General features: G+C 43.2%; 1 protein-coding gene across 1 annotated transcript in view; it reads left to right on the forward strand.

Annotated features, from left to right (window-relative positions):
- Window positions 1-24,831, forward strand: part of EFL1 (elongation factor like GTPase 1) — a 191,331-nt gene that overhangs the window by 29,836 nt on the left and 136,664 nt on the right. Inside the window, exons 13-14 of the mRNA XM_069983709.1 lie at window positions 20,339-20,466; window positions 23,734-23,915. Coding sequence (XP_069839810.1) covers window positions 20,339-20,466; window positions 23,734-23,915 — 310 coding nt within the window. The remainder of the gene's footprint in view (window positions 1-20,338; window positions 20,467-23,733; window positions 23,916-24,831) is intronic.

Consider the following 24,831-nt stretch of genomic DNA (forward strand, 5'->3'; position numbering starts at 1 on the left):
GTTCCTGTGTTCTGTCTATTTTAGCTTGATCAGTGACAGCATTTTAGCTGCATTTTCTTTGAGGAGACTAAAGTTGTCTGTACATGTTCAGTATGTCTGCCAAACCCACCAACTTCAGCAGGATTGGCCATGCATTGGATATGTACGGTGGGGCCAAAACCTGTTGGTGGTTAAAATTGGGAGGAGAGAAGGATCAGACATGTTGGATTTCAACTGGTCAATCCTTTTGTTTTTGGAAGGATGAGCTGCTGTCAGAGCAATTTTTATCTCTCCCAGAACAAAGGGATTGGGAGCTTATTTTCTATCACACCCTACCCCTATCTCCACCGGTATCATCTATTGGTGGTCCTTCGGGAGAGCCCCATAAACCCTTAATGTCGGACAACAGTATAAGGTATATTAAGTCTGAACATGTTGAGGTGAGTGATTATAAAGTACTATTAAATACACTGGAACAATTAATTGATTAAAATAATTTGATTAATTTGCCATTTCAGTGGTTTAGATCATATCATGTAAATGATATAACTCTGCACGTTGCAGCTCATTGGTTCTCATTGTAATTGATTAGAATACAGTATAAGGGTGCGTTCACACAACTGATACGCAGCAGATTTGCAGAGAAATCCACTGCAGATCCAGTTTCAGTGCAACCCTATGAGAATACATACTTGCAGCGGGATTGACATCCGGCTTTGTGTATGTAAGTTAACCCCCCGGCGGCCGAAGCATACATCACCTCCTCCCCATTCTGGCTTACTTCTGGGGTTCATGGCGCCTGCCTGTCCCACGCATTGAATCAGTGCGCTGCCCAATCAAGGAGTGGATTGAAAACACAGAAAGGCTATGTTCACAAATTTTGAAATTGAGTGGATGGCAGTCATTTAATGGCAGATAACGGCCATTGTTATAAAATAATTTTTTTGCCATTAAATGACGGACATCAACTACATTTTAAAGTGTCTGAACATAGCCTTTCTGTGTTCAATCCACTCCTGGTTTTGGTTGAAAAATACTGAGCAAAAATACTGTGTGTGAACATAGCCTTAAAGGTGTTGTCCAGCGAAAATCTTTTTCTTTCAAATCAACTGATGTCAGAAAGTTATATAGATTTGTACTTTACGTCTATTAAAAATCTCAAGTTTTCCCATACTTATTTGCTGCTGTATGTCATGCAGGAAATGTTGTTTTATTTTCAGTCTGACACAGTGCTCTCTGCTGACATCTCTGGCCGAGACAGGAACTGTCCAGAGCAGGAGAGGTTTTCTATGGGAACAGTTCCTGTCTCCGCCAGAGATGTCAGCAGAGAGCGCTGTGTCAGACTGAAAATAAAACATTTCTTGCAGGACATATAGTAGCTGATAAATATGGGAAGACTTGCGATTTTTTAATAGAAGTAAATTACAAATCTATATAACTTTCTGACACCAGTTGATTTGAAAGAAAAAGATTTTCGCTAGACAACCCCTTTAAGCATGGACTAAAGCGAGACACAGTAATAGATACTGAGCTTATAGTCTTTGTGGTGTACATTGTGCTAAAAGTGTTGCTGACATTAGTGTACATATGTATATGTATACATAATGCCTTTAAGTGACTGTACCACCAGGGCCAGGCTGAAGCACTGGAGGCGGGCCGACTCACCCTTAGTGGGAGGAAACCCTAGCTCCTGTATGATAGGGTGCCATTGATTCTAATGGAGTCACATCATGGAGGGGCTGGGGTTTCTTCCCACTGGGGGTGGGTCGGCCCGCCTCCAGTGCTTTAGCCTGGGCCTGGTGGTACAGTCACTTAAAGTATCATATGGACAATTGTCCCTCTTTTCCCCCAACCTGACTAAAAACTACAGATGTAGTGTCTTTTATGTATTATAACCATTTTCCAAAAGAAAAACTGTTTAGCCACCTAGAGCCCAAGACAATCATACTGCATTAAAAGAGTTTGTGGCTTCAGAATATCTGACTCTGTCTGACGCCTGAGTGTGTTTTCCTAGTAGGCCTATTTGCCACGATCTTTACTTTTTTGTTTTCGTTTTTTTACCCAAAAGTTAATAAAATGGTTTCAGCTGCTGAAGGCAAATAACAAAATTAGGCTGTGCACATGGCCTTCAGAGCCCCTGTCAGCAGGCTTGGCAGACTTGATGTAACCTGATGGACCCCATTATAAGTCAGTGAGGTCTGTTGGACACCAGTTTTATCCTTCATATGACACATCTGGCAGAGCACTTTGTCTTCCATTATGACTGAAAGCTGCAAATTTATTGTGAACAGAACCCTATACGATTGACTTTGTAACCATATTTACAGCTGTCATAGAAAATTCTGACAAGAGGCCACTAGGTGGCGATGTGTTACTCCTTATTCCATCCTTATAATGTACATGTTTTTTTTAAACACCCAGACTCCAGCAAGCAGCATGACCTCATGGATTAGCGGTAGGGTAATTATCTGCTGCTGAGCGCTGGTTTGTGTAGACTGCTAAAATGTTGCTTTCCTGACAGCCTGTAACTTAGAAATGTATTGACTTCCACCTGGCCTGTTTTTCTATAACCCTTTAGCTCCTAATGGGTACCATGTCCTCAAAACAATTAAGGAGAAAAATACCCTACTTATATTAGTAGTTATTTTTCTTCGAATGCCCAATAAACCATATGGGAAGAGTTTATTTTGGCTGGGAAGAATTTCTGAGAATGGGGCTTTCAGTTACCAGTCTCCAAGCAGACGCTGCCACACCATTAACCTCAGCGCCTGTGTGCTCGTTTTTCTCGGTCAGGTCTTCCATAATCTGGAATTTAGAATATGAAGCTATGTATAATATGAAGATACTCCCTGTGCTTTATATAGGATTGTAAACGCAACTTGACAAAATACTTTTTACATATGGTTGTATTATATTTGTCTGCATTCATGGCAACTTATCTTTTACTATTGATGTTACATGTCATTGGTTAGCATTTAGCATTATTGACTTGTAGCACTTGAATCCTGGGTTTCAGTATGATCAAAGATATCTGCCTGGAATTCTTATGTTTTCTTGAGTTTCTTCCAGGTGCTCCAGTTTCCTTTTTGAAGAATTGTTGGTGATGTTTTTGCTAATTTTACTACCTATAGTATAAAATAATCCTGAAATCTCACCACTACGTCTAAAGCTAAACTGAGGCTACCTTTTCTGTCTGTCATGATAAGCAGTAGGCTGCTGTAAAGTGATCTAAATAGCATTAACAATGAAAGGTGACACCAGTAGAGAGAGAAGACAATATATTAAGCTCACAGCTCATTCTCCCTTACCTGTTGAATGACCTTTTTAGGAGGAATTGATGAAAATTACTATTAGCGTATGCCAGGAAAGAGGCACAGATTTTGTTCATTTTTCATGGTGTACACAATGGCTCAGCAATGCATGAAGTCTATTTCAGCCTAATTTTTAACTATTTATCAGACGTAAATCATAGCAGAAAATTTTGTCTGCTCAGAAGCAGGTGTAGATTTCAGCGCGTGCTGTGTGGCATTCCCTGTATTTGTAAGAGGCATGCACCTCTTACCTAAATCCTCTCCCCCATGCTAAATTTACTAAGACCAGCGTACAGATATGCTGGTCTTGATAAGTACCCCCCATAGGATATGCCCAGCAGGGCTGGCCTTAGCCGTTAAGGTGCCCTCTGCAAAGTTGCCCTCCCAACCCCAGCTTTTCCAGGCGGCTGAATTCCAAGTTTGCTGAGTTATATAGTGATAAATCCTATATACAGCAAGACACAGGTAGACACAGCAGACAAGATACTGAGCGACACAGGCCTGATAGATACACATAGTTCTATGACTAATGAATCCTGGGTGTTTTAGATGATCATTTTATCTATCATAGGGTTTCACTTACTGTAAGTCTGCTTTGGATGGCACAATAAGGGAAAAGTAACAGTTGCACCAATACTATGGCATACATGAAATGAATGAAACCAAAGAACACAAAATAATGACAAGACACTTTGTAATCAGGTGTCAAATAATCACAGTTTTATTTATTTAAAATCACATGATGCTGAAAAAGAACTAAAGAACCCCAACTCACAAAGAGTCCCCCTCCAGCACTCAAACAAGGAAAAAAAACACCATGTGGAGGAAACCTCAAGGGAGCCATGGCAGGAGAGTTGCCTTTTCCCTGGGCTTAGAGGGTAATACTAATATAGCATAGATTAAGAATTTGAACATTTTACTTGATTTACAGGCAACATAACAAAAATAGACTGTAAATATACTACAACGGATGTAAGACAGATCTGGTGGCCACATATGTCACCTTATTATTGGCTGGGTGGAAATACCCTTTTTCACCTCTCCAGAAGGTGGAGACTAGGTTGAAGGGGTAGTCAGCCACCTTTTCCCCTGCTAGGGGAATTACACCAAGAGAAGGAGAGAGTAAGCATTCAAGCTCAAGGTCCTCAGGCGCATCCAGGATGGCACTGATCCAGGAAGCACACCTTTCCTTTATGGAATCTTCTTTATGACATAAGCAAGTGAACTCACAGTTGCCATAGTGACTACAGGTGCTCACTGTGATCTAGTGTATTAACCCTTTAATGACTGGTGATGCACTTAGATGCAGAGATCATTAAAAATACTTGTTACCAGGCAAGCAGCTTATGGTTGTGGCACTAAGAACACTAAATAAAAAAGATTTACACAGGTATTTGTAAATGTAATATGATGTAACCAGCACATACCTCATAACTTTATGAATGACCAAAGAGGGGTACCTATAGTCCCCACACTACACTAACATAAGCTGCACATGACCTACAGCGGCTCTGTAACTGTCAATGGTGACTACCATATCTACAATGTCTGGTTATCGTAGTGATGCTGCCATAACTAAATATGGCCTTGTGCTGTTAGCGCTGCCCTTACAGGAGATGGTGGGAGCATGATAGATAGATAGAGAGATATATAGATAGAGAGATAGATAGAGAGATAGATATGACATAGACAGGAAGATAGGTACTTATATTATTTTTTAGATATTTTTCCTTGAATTTTTTTTAAAGTGCTGTGGTGACTTTATACTTTATATTTAGATGGATAGTTTAGATGAGAGATAGATAGGAGACAGATAATATGATCGGTAGATAGAGGGCCAGCATCAGGCTTCTGCAGGCCTTTGGGTGGCAAGGCCTTATTGAGCCTTTTTTTCAGTGCAATTTGCATAGTCGCAGTAAAACAGCAGAAACTACATCAAATGTAATTGCTGGGCACCTGCAAATTCCGTATACCAAGACTAGTATTACCAATAATACAGTATAGCAGAAACAAATAATACATCGTGACCACTGTGATTATCACAATACTTTTACTGAATAAAATCCTGTACAATTCAAAGAACACTATGCCCCTATGCAGTTACCATTTATTGGTAAAGTTTGCTCGATTTAGCTGTAAGCGCTTATCACAAGCGCTTAGTGCCAGGTGCACACCTACCGTTTTTCTTCGAAAAGAAGCCTTATATTTACCCAGAAAAAAAGACAAATTTGGTCAGCTCTCCTAGAATACCATTTACACTAGGTAGGAGCACATTGCTGTGGCTGAAATTGCAAACACAGAAAAATGCAACAGCTCACTGCAATGGCAAGATACAGACCCAGGGGTGTAGAGTAGGGGGTGCCTTACTTTCGGGGGATGCCTTACTTAAGGTTAGAGGGTAGAGTAGGTGGGGTGTCTTATTTTTGAAGGGCGTCCTATTTTGGGGGAAACATGGTAGGAGCAGCGGGCCTCTGCAGTGCTAACATTGGCTCTGTCACAAACAGCCTGGATTGGTGAGTAGCTCCAACACTCATGTTGCCCACACTAAACAGTCTGGCTGATGGAGCCCTGTGTATCTACACTAGTTGCACACTGCTACCGCCGGTCATGATGCCAAGTTATGTCTTGTATTCATGTCAGTAGGACAGGTCCTTTGCATTGTTGTCTATGTCTATGGGTCTTACTGTAAAGCATATTGGTAAATGTTGGTAAAAACAGCTCAAGCAAGGTGGTTGTCCCATAAACAAAAACTGCAATCAGAAAATAGAAACAGATTAGACTGGGTTAACTCTGCGTTGTTCCATCCCTTTCCGTATGTTTAATTTCAACGTACAGAAAAAGTGTTCAACCATGTTTTGTTCATGTTATGGCCAATAATCGCTTGGTGTAATAGCTCCTGTTAAAAGGCAGCGATCAGCTGACATGCACAATGTTGGCTGATCCTTGTCTTTCAACATTTTGAAAAAAAAAAACTAGAACAAGAGCAACGGTATGCTGGTCATTTCTCCCTCCAACAGGAGAGGCTGCAACAGACTGCCGCTATCTCCTATGGGCTCCCACAGCTCCCTGCTCCCCCCTCCACTCTTACCCGCTATTACACGCACCGTCAGCGAGCTGGGAATGAGGAGCAAGCAAGCTCTGACCTGACAGGTCGGCACTCGCTTGCTCCTCCATATCGGCCCGTGTAATAGGGCTTTTAGAAGGAAAGATGTGCTAATCCTCATCCTCCGTCATTAAAAACAGACCCGGGGCAGAATGTGGACGAACCTTTGGCAGGCCAGGACAGATATAATCTCCTTCTTCCTTTTTCACCAATCTCCAAATAATGTGGTTTCTGGATAACCATATAGCATCCTTAAATCAGTCTATAATGCATTGGGCCTCCTGGATTGCCCGTACAATGTGATCCCCAATCATTAATCCATAAGGTGCTTCATTTTCCAGGTAGTGACCAACAGTCTTAGTACAAATACTGGCTGAAATACTGCCATGAGCACACACATGGCCAGACATGGAAATTAGACAGTGATCCCCATTAGGGACATGTTCTGATGTGAATAGTGACAATCTCTACAATGCAGCAGCATATGTCGGTGCTATATAAGTAACAGAGAGAATTAATATGCTATATCCATATTAACAGTCTTTTATATCAGTATATTCAGCTTTATTTTCTTATGTATGGCAGCCACTACATTGCTGAAAATATAGATTGAAATAAGAGCATATTTTTCCATGCTGCATTGGAAAACGATTGCATCACAGACAACAACACAACATGCTGTGTTTTAAATAGGAATGTAAAAAGTGCATTGACTTATTGATTCCATATTCAGATTCATAAATGCTGAGAATAGGCAATTTGAATATAAATGAGCAGTCCTCCCTAATGTGACAACTATAAGAAGACAATAGAATGGAGATGACTCTCGGATTCTTATTTTGAGATTATCAGTTAAAGGGGTTCTTTCCACTAACTTATCATCTGTCCCAGGTCTGATTGTTCAGACCACCACCAATCATGAGAACAAGGGTCCCTTGTTCCCCATTTGAGTGGTCGACCATGTCTAAAAGCAGTGTATTTTGGATGTTAGAGAGGAGTTAACTGGGTGACCATTAGTAGGTGTTTCTAATAATTCTATTTTCTGAAGTCACATTATGCCATTATTTGTGACAGACTCATAGCAGACGTTATTTTTTCCATTGGATATAGCATTTGAGATAGCGTGTCTTTGGTCTCTGGATACTTGTCATAGCTCTAGCCATCTGTCTGAAAGCTGATATTAATGAGAAAAGCTCTTAATTATTGCTGAATGATGCCGTATGTGGAAGGTCTGACTGCTTAATCAGCCGGGGCTAAAGGGTTAATCACTTCAGCATTCTGCCACGCTGGCAGCCAGCAGTGAAACAAGTGTGGGGCACAAGTCACCAGTTTATTGGGGTCTCCTGGTTTCTAGTGGGCAGCTGTAAATAACTGTTTCAATTTATTTTGCCCAGAGAAAATGGAGGCAGGTACAGCAAATTCTTTTGCGCCCATAAATGTCAGCGCCGATCAGAGGGCATCACAAGGTGACGCCAGCCTGTCATTACCGATGGTTACAGAAATGTCTCTGATACAGGAAGTCTTTAGGGTTTGCTTTCTCATTGAAATCCATAGATAACATTCTCTTTCTTCTATTATTTTTCTGTAAACGCAATGACAATACCTTCTACATTTAGTCATTTCATCTCTGGAACAAAATCGTTCTCATTTATATTCCATTATCTTTACTCTTAAAGCACTTGGATTTTTAAGCCGAGCCTTAGTATCACTTAATGTGTGGAAAACCAAGTGTTTACACAGATAACATTTATCATCGGGTCTGGTTTAGGGAAAGGGGGGTTGGGGGGGGGGGGGGGGAGAAGAGAAGGAAAAGATGCACAGCTCATTTAGAAGCCATTACCTTGGAAAAGGGATCGGTTTGGTTTTACAATGACATCAGACCTGCTATCTTACAGCTAGTTAGAGAAATAGGGGCATTTAAGTGAAGGCAGCAATTTTCCCCGAATTTTTAAGGACTGGATGGCTTCCTGGGATTGTGAATGAGACCTGCAGCCTTTCAGGATGGTGTCAGATTATTATATGTGACTGAGGCAAGCAACATAACTCTCCGAGACTACTTATGGGAAATAGAAATCCTTGTAACATACTGAGGAGTTCAGATGAAGAATGTTTAACAGGGCTACTGCCTTCATGTGTGATTTACAGTGCTGGTATCCCTGTATGTGGAGTAGAAACTGATCGGCAAACTTAGGCACAAGATCCGAGCTGTAACTCCCTGAAAATCCACCCAGTGATGTCACCGCCCAGGAATAATTCATCAGTTAAGTCATTGACCCTGCATTATGAATACAACATTACCACAGGGGTAATAAACATGGCCCAGTTTTATCCAAGTGGGTAATATGGAAACTGGTAAAGTACCCACAGCAACCAGTCACAGCTGAGCTGAAAGCTGTGGATAATAGACCCGGGGGGGGGGGGGGGGGGGGGGCTTGTGTTATTATACACGGTTATATCAGAGTATAGGAATCATGCCCACAGTGATGTCACAGTGCAGAGGTTATAAATAGTGCTGTCACAGTAAGTGGATAATAACAGGAGACCAAGACATGAGGGAACCTTATTGCACACAGGGATTCGTATCCACAGAAATGTCAATACAAACAATAATTATTATTATGCCATTATTTCTTGGAGGCCATTGGGCCCCCTAAGCCAATTGAGACAGATGTTGGATTTCAACATGACCTGTTCTTTTGCGTTGCTGGGTATTAAGCTGCTACCAGAGGTATCTGCTAGAAGCATGACCCCTCAACTCCGTGAGATAAAGCGGTTTCTGCTGAGGGCAGCTATCTTATGTCTATGGCTATCTTTATCTTCTGTAAGGTGGATGCTGTTTAGAGCCAGATGTTTATTGGTCTACCCAGAGCCATGACGTTTTAGTCATTAAGTCCACCATCCACTGACCAAGCTGACCAATCGTGGCATAGCTAAGTGACTTGTCAGGAAAAACTCAAACTGTACTTGGTATAGAGGATTGGATTGTAAAGTACAAGTCAGGGATTCACAAAAAGATGAGGTGTCAAATGCGAAATTAAAGGCCCTATTACGCAATTATCGAGTGGCACGGCTGATAATCGCTTTGTGTAATAGACAACTATCTGCTGGCATGCACAATGTCAGCTGATTGTTGTCTTTCAACAGGCTGAAACAGAAACGATCAGCCTAGCAAGGATCTGCTGCCGCTCCATGTAATAGGAGCGGCAGCAGGAGACCGCCACTATCTCCCGTTGGCAGCCCGGACGATCTGATGATCGTCCGGGCAGCCCCCCCAATACCCCTCCCCGCGCACTTACCTCCTTGTGTCTCCGCATGTAATAGTGCCGGCAGTGAGCGGGGAATGAGGAGCATGCAAGCACTGACCAGACTGGTCGGCGTTCCTCTGAATCGGCTCTATAATAGGGCCTTTAGATTAGGTTTCAAAAAGGGATGGATAACCTTTAGGTCATGAGCTAGTTAAAAATCAAGCATTGAAACAACACTTCAATGTGTCATCTTTGGTCTATAGAATGGACTGTATAAATGCCAGAACAAAAGTGGAATATCATTACATCAGCCAGTGTGTTGTAAAATACCAATGTCATGGTCTGTCTGTATAATCTGCCCCATCCCGTCGTCTGGTGGTAATGATCCGGTGTTTTTTTGTTTGTCTTGTTCCAGCACATAATTTTAAGTTCATCTTCTATTTTTTATATTATTATTTATGCAGGGATAACATAAGGTTGCAATATTGTTTGTTACATTTTTTTTTTTTATTAAACTTTATAGAGTTACTAAGCCTAAAACCTTCCCGACAATAGTCAAATCTCCAATTCTTTTTGTTCAGTGAACTAATCTCCCTTGTAAAAACCACTTGTCGTATTGCACTGCAAATAATGTCTATATGGGATGTTATCAGCATTGTGCATGCAGATAAACTTTTATAGCCCCACTATGAGGTTCTTGTACTATGAGCTGTTAGTGCCGAGTTGATGGACCTTTATAATGAGCCTCTCCTTGGCCTTTACAAGCTTTTCTATAAAACTACCTTTAATACGGTCACTGGTCAGGACAAGGTGGAAGTAGCAAGTCATAAAGGAAAGATGATTGGTGTCGGTTCCATGTTTTTGTTGCACGCACAAGTTATATAACTACATTTAAGGACACATCTGTTTTTGTGCTTTCCAGTAGGACTTTCTCATTTGCTCAATTGATTGTGTCAGTTTTATTGATGATGCAGATTCAGTTTCCCAGGCTTCACAGTTGCTGGTTATGGGGATGTTGTTGTGGACTGTCTAAAACTTTCCCTTAGGGCCTCACATGCCAAGGTTGTCATAGCAGAGAATATGCCTGCCATGATTCTCTCCTACAGCCACAGAAGCCCTAAGGGGCGACCAGTCACAGGATTCTTAACTAAATATTCTTCAAAATCTAATGTCTCTTGAAAATCATGTCACTTAAGTCATCGAAGGGTTACACACAGAAAAACAATTGTTTTCCATTCTAGCGGTGCTAGAAAGTTATATAGATTTGTAAATTAATTCTATTTTATAAGCTCAAGCCCTCCAGCACTAACGGCTGTTGTATGCTCTGCAGGAAATGGAATATTCTTTTAAATCTGGCATGGTGCTCCCTGCTGCCATCTCTGTCAGTGTCAGGAACTGTTCGAAGCAGTAGCAAATGGCAATAGCAAACTCTTCTTCTCTGAACAGTTCCTGACACGGACAGGACAATTTATCTAATATATAGATAAATTGGGCATTACCATTCTCCTTGTCAATGGGGCGTGTCCCTACAGGTCTGTCACTGTCAGCACCGGTTGTATAATGTTAGGGTAGGCTCCCATGGTGAAGTCCACATGCAGTGTCTAATGGCTGCACACTTTTGCCAGTAATACCACAGTTTGTGGCCAAAATATTGCACCACATAAAAGCATGGTTTCATCCTTGTGCAGTAACTGCACTGCGGGACCCCATCCTGAATGTGTATGGTCATAAGGGAAAAGGTAAGACTAAACACATTGGGGATTTTTGTTTCTTCTTGGTTTTTAGAGTGCCTGTACTTTTAATCTTAATGTTACAAATTGTTTTATTTTTTCTGTACTCCCACAATTTTTGGTATTGTAATTAATATATATATAAATATATATATATATATATATATATATATATATATATATATATATATTTATATATTTATATATATTATGTATATATTTACATTATGTTATCCTGGGAGATATTTTCCCTTGCATGCTTTCTGCATGTTTTACCATGCACAATGTATGAACTGTCAATTGATGTGAATGAAGAAAATTCATTGTCACTCTCAGTTTTGTGTGTAAGAGAGTCCTTCAAAAATTGATAAAATAAAATGTATTTAATTTATTTGCAATATGTGACTGAATAACATTCACAGTGGTCTTCTAGGCTTGTAGTAGGTCCTACAGTGATGGTGTCATGTACATCATTTATGGGACATCGACAGCCAGTCGCTGACCTCTGCGCCATGCTTGCCTGTACAGGTGATTAATAATTGGTTGCTTTTTCTTTTGTTATTGTTTTTTTTCCAGATTTTTTTTTTTTTTTTGCTGTAGCGAAACAGAAGTAGAAAATTTGCCGACATTAAGATGTGGGAGGAAATAATTTTATATTTCAATGTTTTTCTCAATATGGGTTATTTTAGTGTTGCTCAATATAAACTAAAACTACTTGACTTTTTATTAGGTGGCACCTGCCTGCTTTACGTTATGTAATTTTTTGTTTCCCGTAACTCACTTTGACTCGATCAAATATTTCAACACCTAAAACCACTAACCGGTAGTTATCATCCATTTAGCCGTGACAGCGGTGTTCTTAGACCCTTGGCCGAGGTGAAAATGCTTTTAATATTTGTAATAATTGGCTTTAAACCTTTCTCTGTACTTTATATTTAGAAAATGTCTTTGTTCATCTGATGTGAGGGAGTGTATATTAGTAAAGAGAACATGTCAGCTCCTTTATGTTGCCTTGTCTGGGGGCAGCATAAAGTAGTAGCAGAAATACAGATTTTACTGGTCTGTCACTTACGTGTGAGTATGTAGTCATTTTTAAGAAATGAAAGATTATTGGTTTCAGCAGTATGACAGCGCTGTGAGTCAGGGGTCTGTTGTATTCATGAGCTTGCATTGTATAGTGAGCGCCGGGCTTCCTCCAGAGCTGATTGACAGCTGTCTCCATATTACTCATGAATACTCACAGTGCTTACACAATGCTACAGCAACTACTCTCTAAAGTTCTCTAAAACTGTTTAACATTTACACAGACTACTGACATCAGCAGATCTGTCACCACTTTATCCAACATGTAGTTTAATCCACCTTTTTTCCCTTTATTTTGGGTGAAGGTGCCACAAGTAGCTAGGTTTCTATCCCTAACTTTCAGTGTCCAACAAGTGTCACAAACACTAAATTATATTGCGAAAAAACCTTCTTTGTTTTATCTAAACCTTTTTGTAACATTAGATGACGTTCCAAAAAAATACAAAATATTCACCCACAAGTGCAAGCAACAGTTTTTCCAGTAAGCCATTGCTGAGATTCCAGACAGAGTCCATGGAGAAACTCTGTGTTATGTCACACACTGTGGGGAGCTCCCCTTTCTCATTCACCTCTGTGTTGGTGTTCTTTTAGTGTACTATGAGCAATGGCGGATTATAATGTAGGCGGTTTGGGCGGCCGCCCGGGGCCCGAGGCTCCGGGGGGGCCCATGCCTTGCCGCCCACATTATAATGCCGCCCGGGAGGCCCCCTCGCCACTGCACTCTTGTGACCGCAAGCATTGTTTCGCTTGCGGTCACAAGAGTCTCCGGCTGATGCGCGGCTGCCGGGGTGTCCCGTCCTCTCCCCGGCAGCGCGCGCATCACACAGCTCCTAGTGCCGCCTGGGGCCCTGACTTCCGGTACTGGGAGCGCACGTACCGGAAGTCAGGGCCCAGGCGGCACTAGGAGCTGTGTGATGCGCGCGCTGCCGGGGAGAGGACGGGACACCCCCGGCAGCCGCGCATCAGCCGGAGACTGCAGACGGAGAGAGGATCGACGGGGGAACGCAGGGTAGGTGAGTTATATTTTGTTGTTTGTGTGTTATTTACTGACTGGGGGGCATCTATAAAGTGGAGAAGAGGGGGACCAGCTATAAGGGGGGGGGGAAGAGGCTGACCAGCTATAAGGGGGGGGGGAAGAGGGGGACCAGCTATAAAGGGGGGGGAAGAGGGGGACCAGCTATAAGGGGGGGGAGAGGGGGACCAGCTATAAGGGGGGGGGGGGGGAAGAGGGGGACCAGCTATAAGGGGGGGGGAAGAGGGGGACCAGCTATAAGGGGGGAAAGGAGGACCAGCTATAAGGGGGGAGAGGGAAGAGGGGGAGAGGGAAGAGGGGGACCATCTATGAGGGGGGAAAGAGGGGGACCATCAATAAGGGGGGGAAGAGGGGGACCATCTATAAGGGGGGGAAGAGGGGGACCATCTATAAGGGGGGGAAGAGGGGGACCATCTATAAGGGGGGAAAGAGGGGGACCATCTATAAAGGGGAAAAGAGGGGGACCATCTATAAGGGGGAAAGAGGGGGACCATCTATAGAGGGGAAAAGAGGGTGACCATCTATAAGGGGGGAAGAGGGGGACCATCTATAAAGGGGAAAAGAGGGGGACCATCTATAAGGGGGAAAGAGGGGGACCATCTATAGAGGGTGAAAGAGGGGGACCATCTATAAGGGGGGAAGAGGGGGACCATCTATAAAGGGGGGAAAGAGGGGGACCATCTATAAGGGGGGAAAGAGGGGGACCATCTATACGGGGGGAAAGAGGGGGACAATCTATAGAGGGGGAAAGAGGGGGACCATCTATACGGGGGGAAAGAGGGGGACAATCTATAGAGGGGGAAAGAGGGGGACCATCTATAAGGTGGGAAAGAGGGGGACCATCTATAAGGGGTAAAGAGGGGGACCAGCTATAAGGGGGGAAAGGAGGACCAGCTATAAGGGGGGAGAGGGAAGAGGGGGACCATCTATAAGGGGGGAAAGAGGGGGACCATCTATAAGGGGGAAAGAGGGGGACCATCTATAGGGGGGGAAAGAGGGAGACCATCTATAAAGGGGGACTATCTCCTATAGGATTAGCACCCTCCTCTCCTGACATCCTCTGTGCTGCTGGGACCTCCCCTATAGATCAGCACCCTCCTCTCCTTACATCCTCTGTGCTGCTGGGACCTCTCCTATAAGATCAGCACCCTCTTCTCCTGACATCCTCTGTGCTGCTTGGACCTCTCCTATAAGATCAGCACCCTCCTCTCCTGACATCCTCTGTGCTGCTGTGACCTTGGGGGGGGCAACATCAGGGGACCAGGTGAGGTGGCGATATGTTTATTGGGGGCAGTGGAGGTGGGGTGGGCAATGCTTACTGGGGGTAGCAGCAAGGGACCAAACATTATGTTTATTGGGGCCAGCAGGGAGGGGAGGCAGGCAGGCAGTGTTTATTGGGGACAGTGGGGGGGGGGAGGCGCAGTAGCAGATTATAATGTGGGCGAATTGACTGGGGGGGGGGGGCCCAGGTTGGGTGGACAGCCCGGGGCCCAGGGTACATTTAATCCGCCACTGACTATGAGTACATTTTACTTTTGAACCTGAGTAATGCCATCGAAATGCCACTGAAATGTGTTTTTGTGGGCAATAATGTTTTGTTTACCACAACTTGGCAGCGGAGCTATATTCTATACACAGGCCTTATGTACCGTTATGCCTACATGGGAGCACAACTTGTAACAGGTTAGTGATTACAGCTGCTTTATCCTGCACCACCACCACCACCTCTAATACCTCACTAGGCTATATCCACACTATTTAAGTTCCGCAGAAATGGTTACAACGGCCGTGATTTCTGCTGTACTTAACGTAGTGCTGCAGGCTGAGGGATACGCTCAGCGGCGCTGTAGAAAACTAATATGTGAGTTTTCTGCAGCTGCTATTCAGTGAATAGCGGCCACAGAAAACCCTGTCAGTGCACACAATGAAGCACGCGGCTCCGGCTGCAAGGTCTGTTGTATGCTGTGGGGAGTTCTGATGCGCCCCCATCAGAACTTAGCTGCACTAAGGATCATCCATCCGATACTGTAGTACCGGCCGTGATGATGTTTTCTGAGACCGGCCAGTCTCTTACCAAGTGTGAACATAGCCTTAGAGAGTATTGATAAGAAGACTCTTCCAGGATGGTAAAAAATTTGGCCACAGTGGAAAATACTGAGGCTCAGAGCTGGCTGCAATGATCACGTGAGAATACGAACCCCATCATCCCTAGACTTCAAATATACTATAGATAGATTGTAGTGGGGCTGAATTTCTGGATAAAAGATGAGTTAAAGGGCAACTTAAACAATTTTCTTTCAAATCAACTGGTGCCAGAGTTTTGTCATTTACTGCTATTAAAAGAATCTCAAGTCTTCCAGTACTTATCAGCTGCTGTATGTCATAGACATAGATATGCAGGGCATGCAACAGCTGACAAGTACTGGAAGATGTGAGATTTTTTTGATAGAAGTAAGTTACATCTCTTGCACTTGATTAATTTTATGATTCATATATCATTATAGCTCTTCTGCTTCTGCACTACCTGATTAAAAAAAAAAAAGTAGAACATTTTTAATGTTTTTTCCTGAAATTCTTCCGTCTGCTGTTCATTTCTTTATTGTTGGTTGAGAGAAGAAATTAAAACAACAAAGCGAGTCCATTATTTCATGTGGTCTCTGCTGCTGCCTGTCATTATCTGGTAAGCAATGACTCATTTCTTCTGAAAGGACCATATGTCACTTATAAAATCACTTTCTGTACTTGGATCGTTAGACTTTTTTATCAGCTAAAAGTATGACTGTACCATGTCCTAGAAATCACAATGAGTCAGTATGATCTAGCACATGCCTTTCATTGGTGGTTATTTATATAGTGTGTAATAGGTGCTTGTCCTTATTGGCCACCCGTCTCATCATAGAGCACAATACCAATTGTATTGAAAAGTCTATTTTTTCTTTTAAAGGAGAAATCCAGAGGAAACTTAGAAATGGAGGGTGGGGGTGTAGGTACATAATAAAGAAGTCCTGCCTATGCGTCCCTGTGCCTCTGCAGTTGCACCACTTACAGCCCCGCCAGCCTCCAGCATCTCCCAGTGTGGTGATATCACCACTTGGCTGAGAAATGCCCGCTCAGCCTGTCAGTGACTGAGGTGGGACAACTCTGCTGAGCGGGTACTTCCTACCCATGGGTAGCGAGTCCTGAGGAAACGGGCACTGGTGGAAAACAGGAGACCGGAGGCTGACAGCACACTGGTGTACCATGGCTGTGGGAGCACAGGGATGGGTAAGTATAATTTCTTTATTATTTTCCCACCCCACACTGCCAGATTTTGGCTGGAGTTCTCCTTTAAATAAGGCAAATGACCACCACGTCAGGGTGACCTCAGAGAGAGGGTCCTACACTAACAATGGCCTCTCTTGGGCTAATACAAAGCCAGAAAGACCCTCTCTCTGAGGTCACCTTGATGTGGTGAGATGATCTCTTTGATAAAATGGTTTGCTAAGAACTAGTATAATGACAGTGAGTCTTTAATATAATGCTGGGTTTGTAGAGAGAAGCAAAAAGCTGTATTTACCCTTGGGTCCCTGCAGCTCCAGTTGCAGCTCCTGTTCAGTTCCTGATGCTGTCCTTTCCCAAGACAAGAGGTTGGTGCAAAACTTGTCCACTCAGCCAATCACTGGCCGCAGTATTGTTCTGTCCTGGTCAGTGATTGGCTGAACAGGCAGATCCTGCTCGAACCACTCAAATTTTGCTGAAGCAAGGTGTGACATTTTTAGTAGGAGGTGCTGGTCTAAATATTAACTTTGGTTCACTTGTGACTGTACACCAGAGTAAATGTGTCCTAAATAATAGTAAATGTTTCAGCATTTGGGGGTCCTTGCCACCAACTTGAGGCAATCTGTGCCTACTTTTAAAAGTGAAGAGTGTGGCAAAAAAAGATGCAGAAGTGTTTTGCATAAAAACGTTAAACTTTTGTTTGCAGAATACTGGTGTATGGGGTATAATGAATTCTCTCCATTCTCTATTGTTGTGCTCACTCCATTAACACAGACTACACCTTTGATCAGCCGTGCCAATTACTCGTGTCCTGTGTTACCTGTAATTTATGTTCAGTCTAATGAGTTCAGAACACAGCACGTCACTTTGGCCTGAACAGTCAGCTCTTTTTATTAAAACTTTTCCTACCTTTATTCTTTTTTCATTCTGTTTCTTTTAATGTGTTATTTTAGTTTATGGCACCCTGGAAAAATGATCATGTTGTGTGTTGTATATGTCGTGCAAAACACCTTATAGGGTATATTTAATGGCCATAAAAAGAGACGTTTAATATACATGTGTTTTTACTTCATCTGTTTTACTAGGTGTTTGCAGTTCTCTTCCGTGTCTTGACAGTAATGCACACTGCCTCTTTATTTTAGCCTCGGCCTTGTCTTTTATGTCACCATTTATTTTTCTTTTTTATGCATTTCCCGCACAGCCCCCTATTTAATCGGCTAGCATGTAACATTTTAACTGGATTGGGGCCATACAGCTTTCTGTAAAAAAAAATGACAGCGCTCCGGCGTGTGTTGACATGCAGGGTTCCTTGCATGCCCCCAACTTTCTATTATTATCCAGAAATAAAAGCCTCTATTTATTTTTTTAATTTGTATACACTGTTTTCCATCATCTTTCTAGACCCATGAATAAGGCTTTGTTAGGAATGGTCTTTTAAACTTGCATTATTCACAGATTGATTTTTTTTTTTTTTTTAATATATCCCGTAGTGTTGATTTGACAAATCAGGTTTGGGAACATTAGAGCATTAGAGTTACTACTACAGGAAAGCTTTGTGTGATAAGCCATTTGTTTTTCTTGTCTTGCTTTTTGACAATCTAAATAGCTTCGGCATTGGAATATTGATGGGAATGTATATCTAACCTGCAGTTTAATTAAAAATCTCATTGAAATCAAATTTCAATCGTGGAAGTAATTTCTCAGCTGTATGGTTTGCTTACATTTCATACTGGGCATTTGGTTCCATATAAAATCTTATTTTTGGAGAAGCTTACAAATAATATGTGGAGCTGATCACATCAATCACTATCATTTGGCCTGTTTCCCAACTTTTTTTTTTTTTTTTTTTGCATCAGTGTCATAACTAATAACAAATCCCATTAACATAAATGCAGGTTTGTTTTTCTTAATTTAATTTCGCCATCCACCATTTCCTTACTTACTTTTAAATAGTCAGGCTGCCACATTCCCCTATATCAGTGTTGCCTGGTCCTTACTGCTTTTCTCTTTCTGGTCTTCTGTCTTCGATTGGCTGAGTGGGCACTGTCTTATATTAAAAAGATTCTTTTTAAAGTGACAGGACAAGCTAAATGTACCCTGAATAATTGAGTGAATGTAGTAGTAGGACACATGCTTGGCCATCACACCATTCACTTTCCGTTGGACTTTCGAACATTGCTGAGTGCTGAACTTGGCAATTTTCAGAAGGGATGCTACCTTCCCAAGGTGGTATGAGAGCTATTTTGTTTATCCTTTCTTCCCAGAATTCCTTGTGGAGCAGGAATGGCCTGGTGCAGCATTGACCTGTGTAATAGGCCCCTTGGGCTACGTTCATGATAAATAGCTCTTGTCAATGAACCCTAAGACAAGTTTCACACGTACAGTATCTACAGCAGATTTGATGGTGCAGATTCAAAGCATATCTGCGGCTTCAAATCTGCGCCAAGTCTGTTGTAGATCCTGTAAGTATGAACACACCCTTAGGCCATGTTCACACACATTAGAGTTTTATTGCAGTACTGCAGCTTCTTCATGGAAATGATGCAGTACTGCAGTGGGGGGGGGGGGGGGGGGAGGTGTGCTGATATTGTTGTTTCAACAAGTTCATTAAATATTTTTCTTTGAATTGGACATTTCATAGCCGCTGACCCTTAGCTAAAGACAGCCTATGGAAGTGCATCCTTTGGTTGTTTGGAATGCATGGACCTATTCAGTAAAGAACTTTTGTGGCACGGATAACGGCCTAAGTCAAATGTTATAGTATTATGTGCCTGTATTGCAGCTAATGTAAGGGAATGTGGTCCCTTTGCCACAGGCATGTAGCCTGACCCAACAGTAATCAGGAATCCAGCAGGTTGGGATTTTTGGCAATCGTGGGTCCATTGGCAGCAACTTGTGACCTCATTCACTTTTATTAACTGCGATTCTGGCATGCAACCTTCTTTGGTTGGCGTGCAGTGATTGGCCATGACACATATAGCAACATGTAGTCACTGTGTAGTGAGACTAAAGCCCCTATTACACGGGGCGACTAGAGGAGCAAATGAGCGCTGTCAGTGCTCACTTGCTTCTCGTTCCCTGCTCGCTGCCACTGCTAATACACGCGGCGGCAGCGAGCGGGTGAGTGCGGGAGGGGCCACAGGGATCTGCAGGGGGGCTGCCCCGGTGATCGCTAGATCGTCTGGGCAGCCCATAGAAGATAGCAGTGGTCTGCTGCCGCCGATCCTATTCCACGGAGCAACGGCAGCAGATCGTTGCTATATTAGTTGTTTGTCTTTCAACATGTTGAAAGACAATCAACGCCAACGATCGGCCGACATCGTTAATGTCTGCTAATCGTTGCCTTCTATTACACAAGGGAATTCGGCCGATAAATGTTTCGTGTAATAGGGCCTTTAGGTTTTGTTTACACATGGCAGATATGCTGCAGATTTAGCCAGTCAATTTAAAAAGGGAAGTAAATATCTGCAGCGTATTTTCTGTGTATGAACATGTGTTTGGTTATTGTTGGGTGTTGAAGCATATATAAAGCCTGTATTTCTCAGTCGCTGTTAGCTCTGGTATACCTCTCATGCAAATAACTTCACTTCTTGCAGGCCATTAACTCAGGAAGAAATTGCACTGAGACGAGAGCTTGCGAGACAGAAGCACGCTGAAAGGATGGCAGTCACTCAGGGACAGGAGCCGGCTTCCTCCAGCAGTGTGTGCCAAGTGCCTGGAAACGGTGAGAACACCAAAGACAAGTGTCTGTCCTTACCACTTTATTCACTTTTTTCTCCCAGAGTCTTAAGTGAATTCAGTGTAATTTTCTGATCACTGAATGTTCCTACAATACCGGCAGCAATTACACATCATTAGAAGGTTTAGAAGTTGCTCACAGTTGCTGACACCAGTCTACAGACAACATAATTACAGCAAATGAGCTGTTTAGGTGATGTGAGGTGTATGTGGTTAGTGATCAGCTTATTTATGGCCGGCTCCTACCAATTCCTTCACTTCTGGCTGTCAATCTCAAGTGCACTGCACACTGATGGACGGTGCAGTTTAAAATACACGCTCCATGGACTGAAGGCTTGTTAACTATATGTAAAAGTAGCTATAGGCTTGGATATTTTTGTTCCTGTTTCCTGTGCAGTATTAGGTGTAGATAGCAGCTTGTTTTATTGAACAAATTGGCACAATTTTGCCACTGATCTTGTTTTTGAAATCCTGTTCTTTACATTTAAAGGTGAAGTCCGGCAAAATTTTTCCCTGCACTTACTACTGCATCAAGGCTTCACTTCCTGGATAACATGGTGATGTCACGACCCGACTCCCAGAGCTGTGTGGGCTGGAGAGGATCATGGCAGGGGGATGCTCAGTGTCCCTCCAGTGCCCTGTGTCCCTCAGTGTCGCCCTGCCATCATCCTCTCCAGCAGCCACAGCCCACACAGCTCTGGGAGTCGGGTCGTGACATCACCATTTTATCCAGGAAGTGAAGCCTTGATGCAGTAATAAGTGAAGGGAAAAAGCACTTTATCAGTCAGCTCAATTAGACTGATTTGGTTCCCTGCAGCACTGTATAAAGTGCCTCTGCAGTTCGCGGTATGTACTGGCCGCGGCTGCAGCTGCAGCTTTATACGTGAGAAAATGAAGTTTAACCTCCCCATGTGCGGCAAGGAAAGGGGAAAGGCACAACAGGTAGTCATCTGGCCGGCTACCCGCCCTATCTTGCCACCACTTTCTCCCTGGCAGCACGCTTGGTGGGCAGGGCTGTGGAGTCGGTAAGCCGCAGCTCCGACTCCAACTCAGACTCCTGAATTTTTCCAAGACCGACTCCGACTCCTAAATTTTCTCAAGACCGACTCCGACTCCTGCTTCTTCATAAATGGCCGGTCATATACCAGGGGAGTTATTTATCACACTGGCTCAGCAGCTTCTACCTAATGTCCTACATGATTTCTGAGGGAATAGGGAAACATATAAAGCAGATTCTCCTGTGTGTGCAGTGGATGCAGCCAGTCCCCAGCCTCCATGTCCTGAACAACTCAGAACTGGACTAGATGGAGCAGGTGGTCTTTTCCTGCTGACAGTCTTTTATGTTTCTAACTAAATATTCACCATACTTAAATAAACACTGCTAACAATGCCAGATACCTGTGATACAGAAGGGTCAGCCATAGTGATATACAGGGGTCACACATAGTGATATAGAAGGTCACTGTGGGGGCACGCAATAGTACGCACACACACACACACACAGCCTGCTGCAGCCATAGCGTACACACACACAGCCTGCTGCAGCCTCAGCACACACACAGCTTGCTGCAGCCATAGCGCACACCACACACAGCCTGCTGCAGCCATAGCACACACACAGCTTGCTGCAGCCATAGCGCACACAACACACAGCCTGCTGCGGCCATAACACACACACAGCTTGCTGCAGCCATAGCGCACACAACACACACAGCCTGCTGCGGCCATAGCACACACACAGCTTGCTGCAGCCATAGCGCACACATACACACAGCCTGCTGCGGCCATAGCACACATACGCACAGCCTGCTGCAGCCATAGTGTGCACACACAAACACACAGAGCTTGCTGCAGTCATAGCACACATGCACACAGCCTGCTGCAGCCATAGCGCACACACACACACACACACACAGCCTACTGCAGTCATAGCACACACACAGCCTACTGCAGCCATAGCACACACACACATACACACAGCTGCAGCCATTGAACACTGAAGAAAAACACACAATATTATCCCAAAGAGAAAACACAACACTGAGGACAGAGGTTACTGCTACACTACGTATGTCGTCTTCTCCTCCTCCTCTATATTACACAGGATATCTTCATATTACACTGCTGCTCACATGCAGTCATCCAGCATCCAGGAAGAGACCAGCACAGATCTTCCCCCACACAATGGACTCTTCCTGCTCAGAAACAAACTGCCAAATAGCGACCGACAATTTTTTCATGACCACCTTATGTAATAGGGCCAGTGTTCTATTAGAATGTTGCTTATAATATATATTCATGAGCAAAACTTGTAAAATTCATATCAAAATTCAATTCTACATTTTTTAAAGATTTTTTTTTAAAGCTGGAGTCGGAGTTGGTAAATTTTTTTCCTCCTCCAGCCAAAGCTAGCTCCGACTCCAACTCCGACTCCAGCCAAAGCTAGCTCCGACTCCATGACTCCGACTCCACAGCCCTGTTGGTGGGGATGAGTGACAGAGAGACCCATTACTGGCGCCTCTCCCTGTCAATCATCTCCACTGAACGCGCTGACAGGGTTTAATCAAGTCTTATAAAGGCTCTGCAAACCAAGCTCGCTGGTCCTCATTTGTTGCCTTAAGTTGTCGTGTGATAGGCCCCTTAGAGTTGTATTTTTACAACAGCTAAAGAGCCACAAATTAAGGAGCACAAGGCTGAGAAACACAAGCACAGATCTATGCAAGAATACATGTTTTAAAGAGTTTGGACATTAGCTGTGTACGGTGTGTTGCCATCTTTGTTTAGAGATCGCAGCATATCTAAAACTTTTAAACAATAATCAACAACTAGCCAAAGTCCTAATAAAGTTATGAGGGAAGATGCCACTCTGGCTGTTGGAGTTTTTTCTTATCTCGTTTTACGCAATCTATCTATCTATCTAGTACTCTCATTGTTGTCATCCTTCAGCAGACATCAATGATTGTTGCGCTGTCACCATATACATTAAATTATTGCTGGGTTTGGATGGCCTTTAGGAAGCGTTCACACATACAGAATCCGCAGCAAATCTGATGGCGCAGATTCGAAGCAAATCTGCGCCATCAGATCTGCTGCGGGTCCTGTACGTGTGAACGCTCCCTAAATGTGTATGGCTAGGTTGGGCAGCTGTCAGTTGAATTGTATATATGCAACATGCTGAGAAATATATAATGCACAATACAGCCTCAGTCTTTATTCCTAGAAGAATTCTGTTTTTGCTTTAATCATATTCCAGGTGAAGCACAAACTTCGTCCAGCGAGAGGGAGAACGCGATACAAAAGTCAGACAAACAAGAAGCCGATGAGAACAAAAGTTATTTTATTGCCTTTGCTCGAGTCTTCAGTGGAGTGGTGCGCAGAGGGCAAAGGATATTTGTTTTGGGACCTAAATATGATCCTGCAGAAGCGCTGCCTAAGGTAAGATTTTCTCTTTGATTTCAGATACTTGACAAGAAAGGTTCCAGTTTAATGAAGCCATACTTGTAAAGTAAAATGCGTTCTTAGTCTTCATGTTTCCTCTTATTACATTTCAACCCACAATAACACTGGTAGAAATAAAGGAACCTTTAATGGCGAGGTGCTCCTATTCCAGCTTATTCCTTTCCCTGGAGCACAGCCGTCCGGCACGATCTCTGACATGTGGTCATCCAGTATTTGTTTCTTTTATTAATATACATAGGGCCATTTCCAATATACTTTACCAAATGTTTGTGTCTCACGATTTTCTTATTAGACAGGCCTGACCTTGTCTTCAAGGAGCTCTTGCTAATGTTAAAAGGTCCTGTCTCTTAATCAAATAAGCAGGAGAACAGACTATAACAAACAGACTAGGTATAATGGAATGAAAGGCAAGAGCAGTCATGACAGAGTCAAGAGATAAATGGGCATAAACGTCATGCCAGTGGAAGAGCAGAGGTTAAAGAGTACTTGGGTCATAGAATCCTTTCACTGGTAGATATAGCCCCAGCAATAATGAGACCTGCAACAGCCTGACTTTTACAGAGCTTTGCCTTGATTCGTGTAGGCGTGTTTATATACCTTATAATCTTACTTAGTGGTGGTTAAAGCCTAATGGTGGTTAGCTGGTTCCTGCTAATAATGTCACTATATGTTCAGAATGCTATCTTAAAGTGGATGTAGCATCAGGTACATTCGCTTTAAGTGTTGCATATGAATAGACTGGTGCCAGTGCCGTATTCCTTTTTTGTGGACGGTGGCCCTGAGGGTACATTCGCTTTAAGGTGTTCAATGGCACTGGGGGATTAGCAGCTGAAAAAGACTATTTTACCTTGTGTAATATGGCTGACGATCTTTTTCATGTCCGTGACATGGG

This window comes from Dendropsophus ebraccatus, chromosome 1 (genome assembly GCF_027789765.1).
Source record: "Dendropsophus ebraccatus isolate aDenEbr1 chromosome 1, aDenEbr1.pat, whole genome shotgun sequence".
In the NCBI taxonomy this organism is placed as follows: Eukaryota; Metazoa; Chordata; class Amphibia; order Anura; family Hylidae; genus Dendropsophus; species Dendropsophus ebraccatus.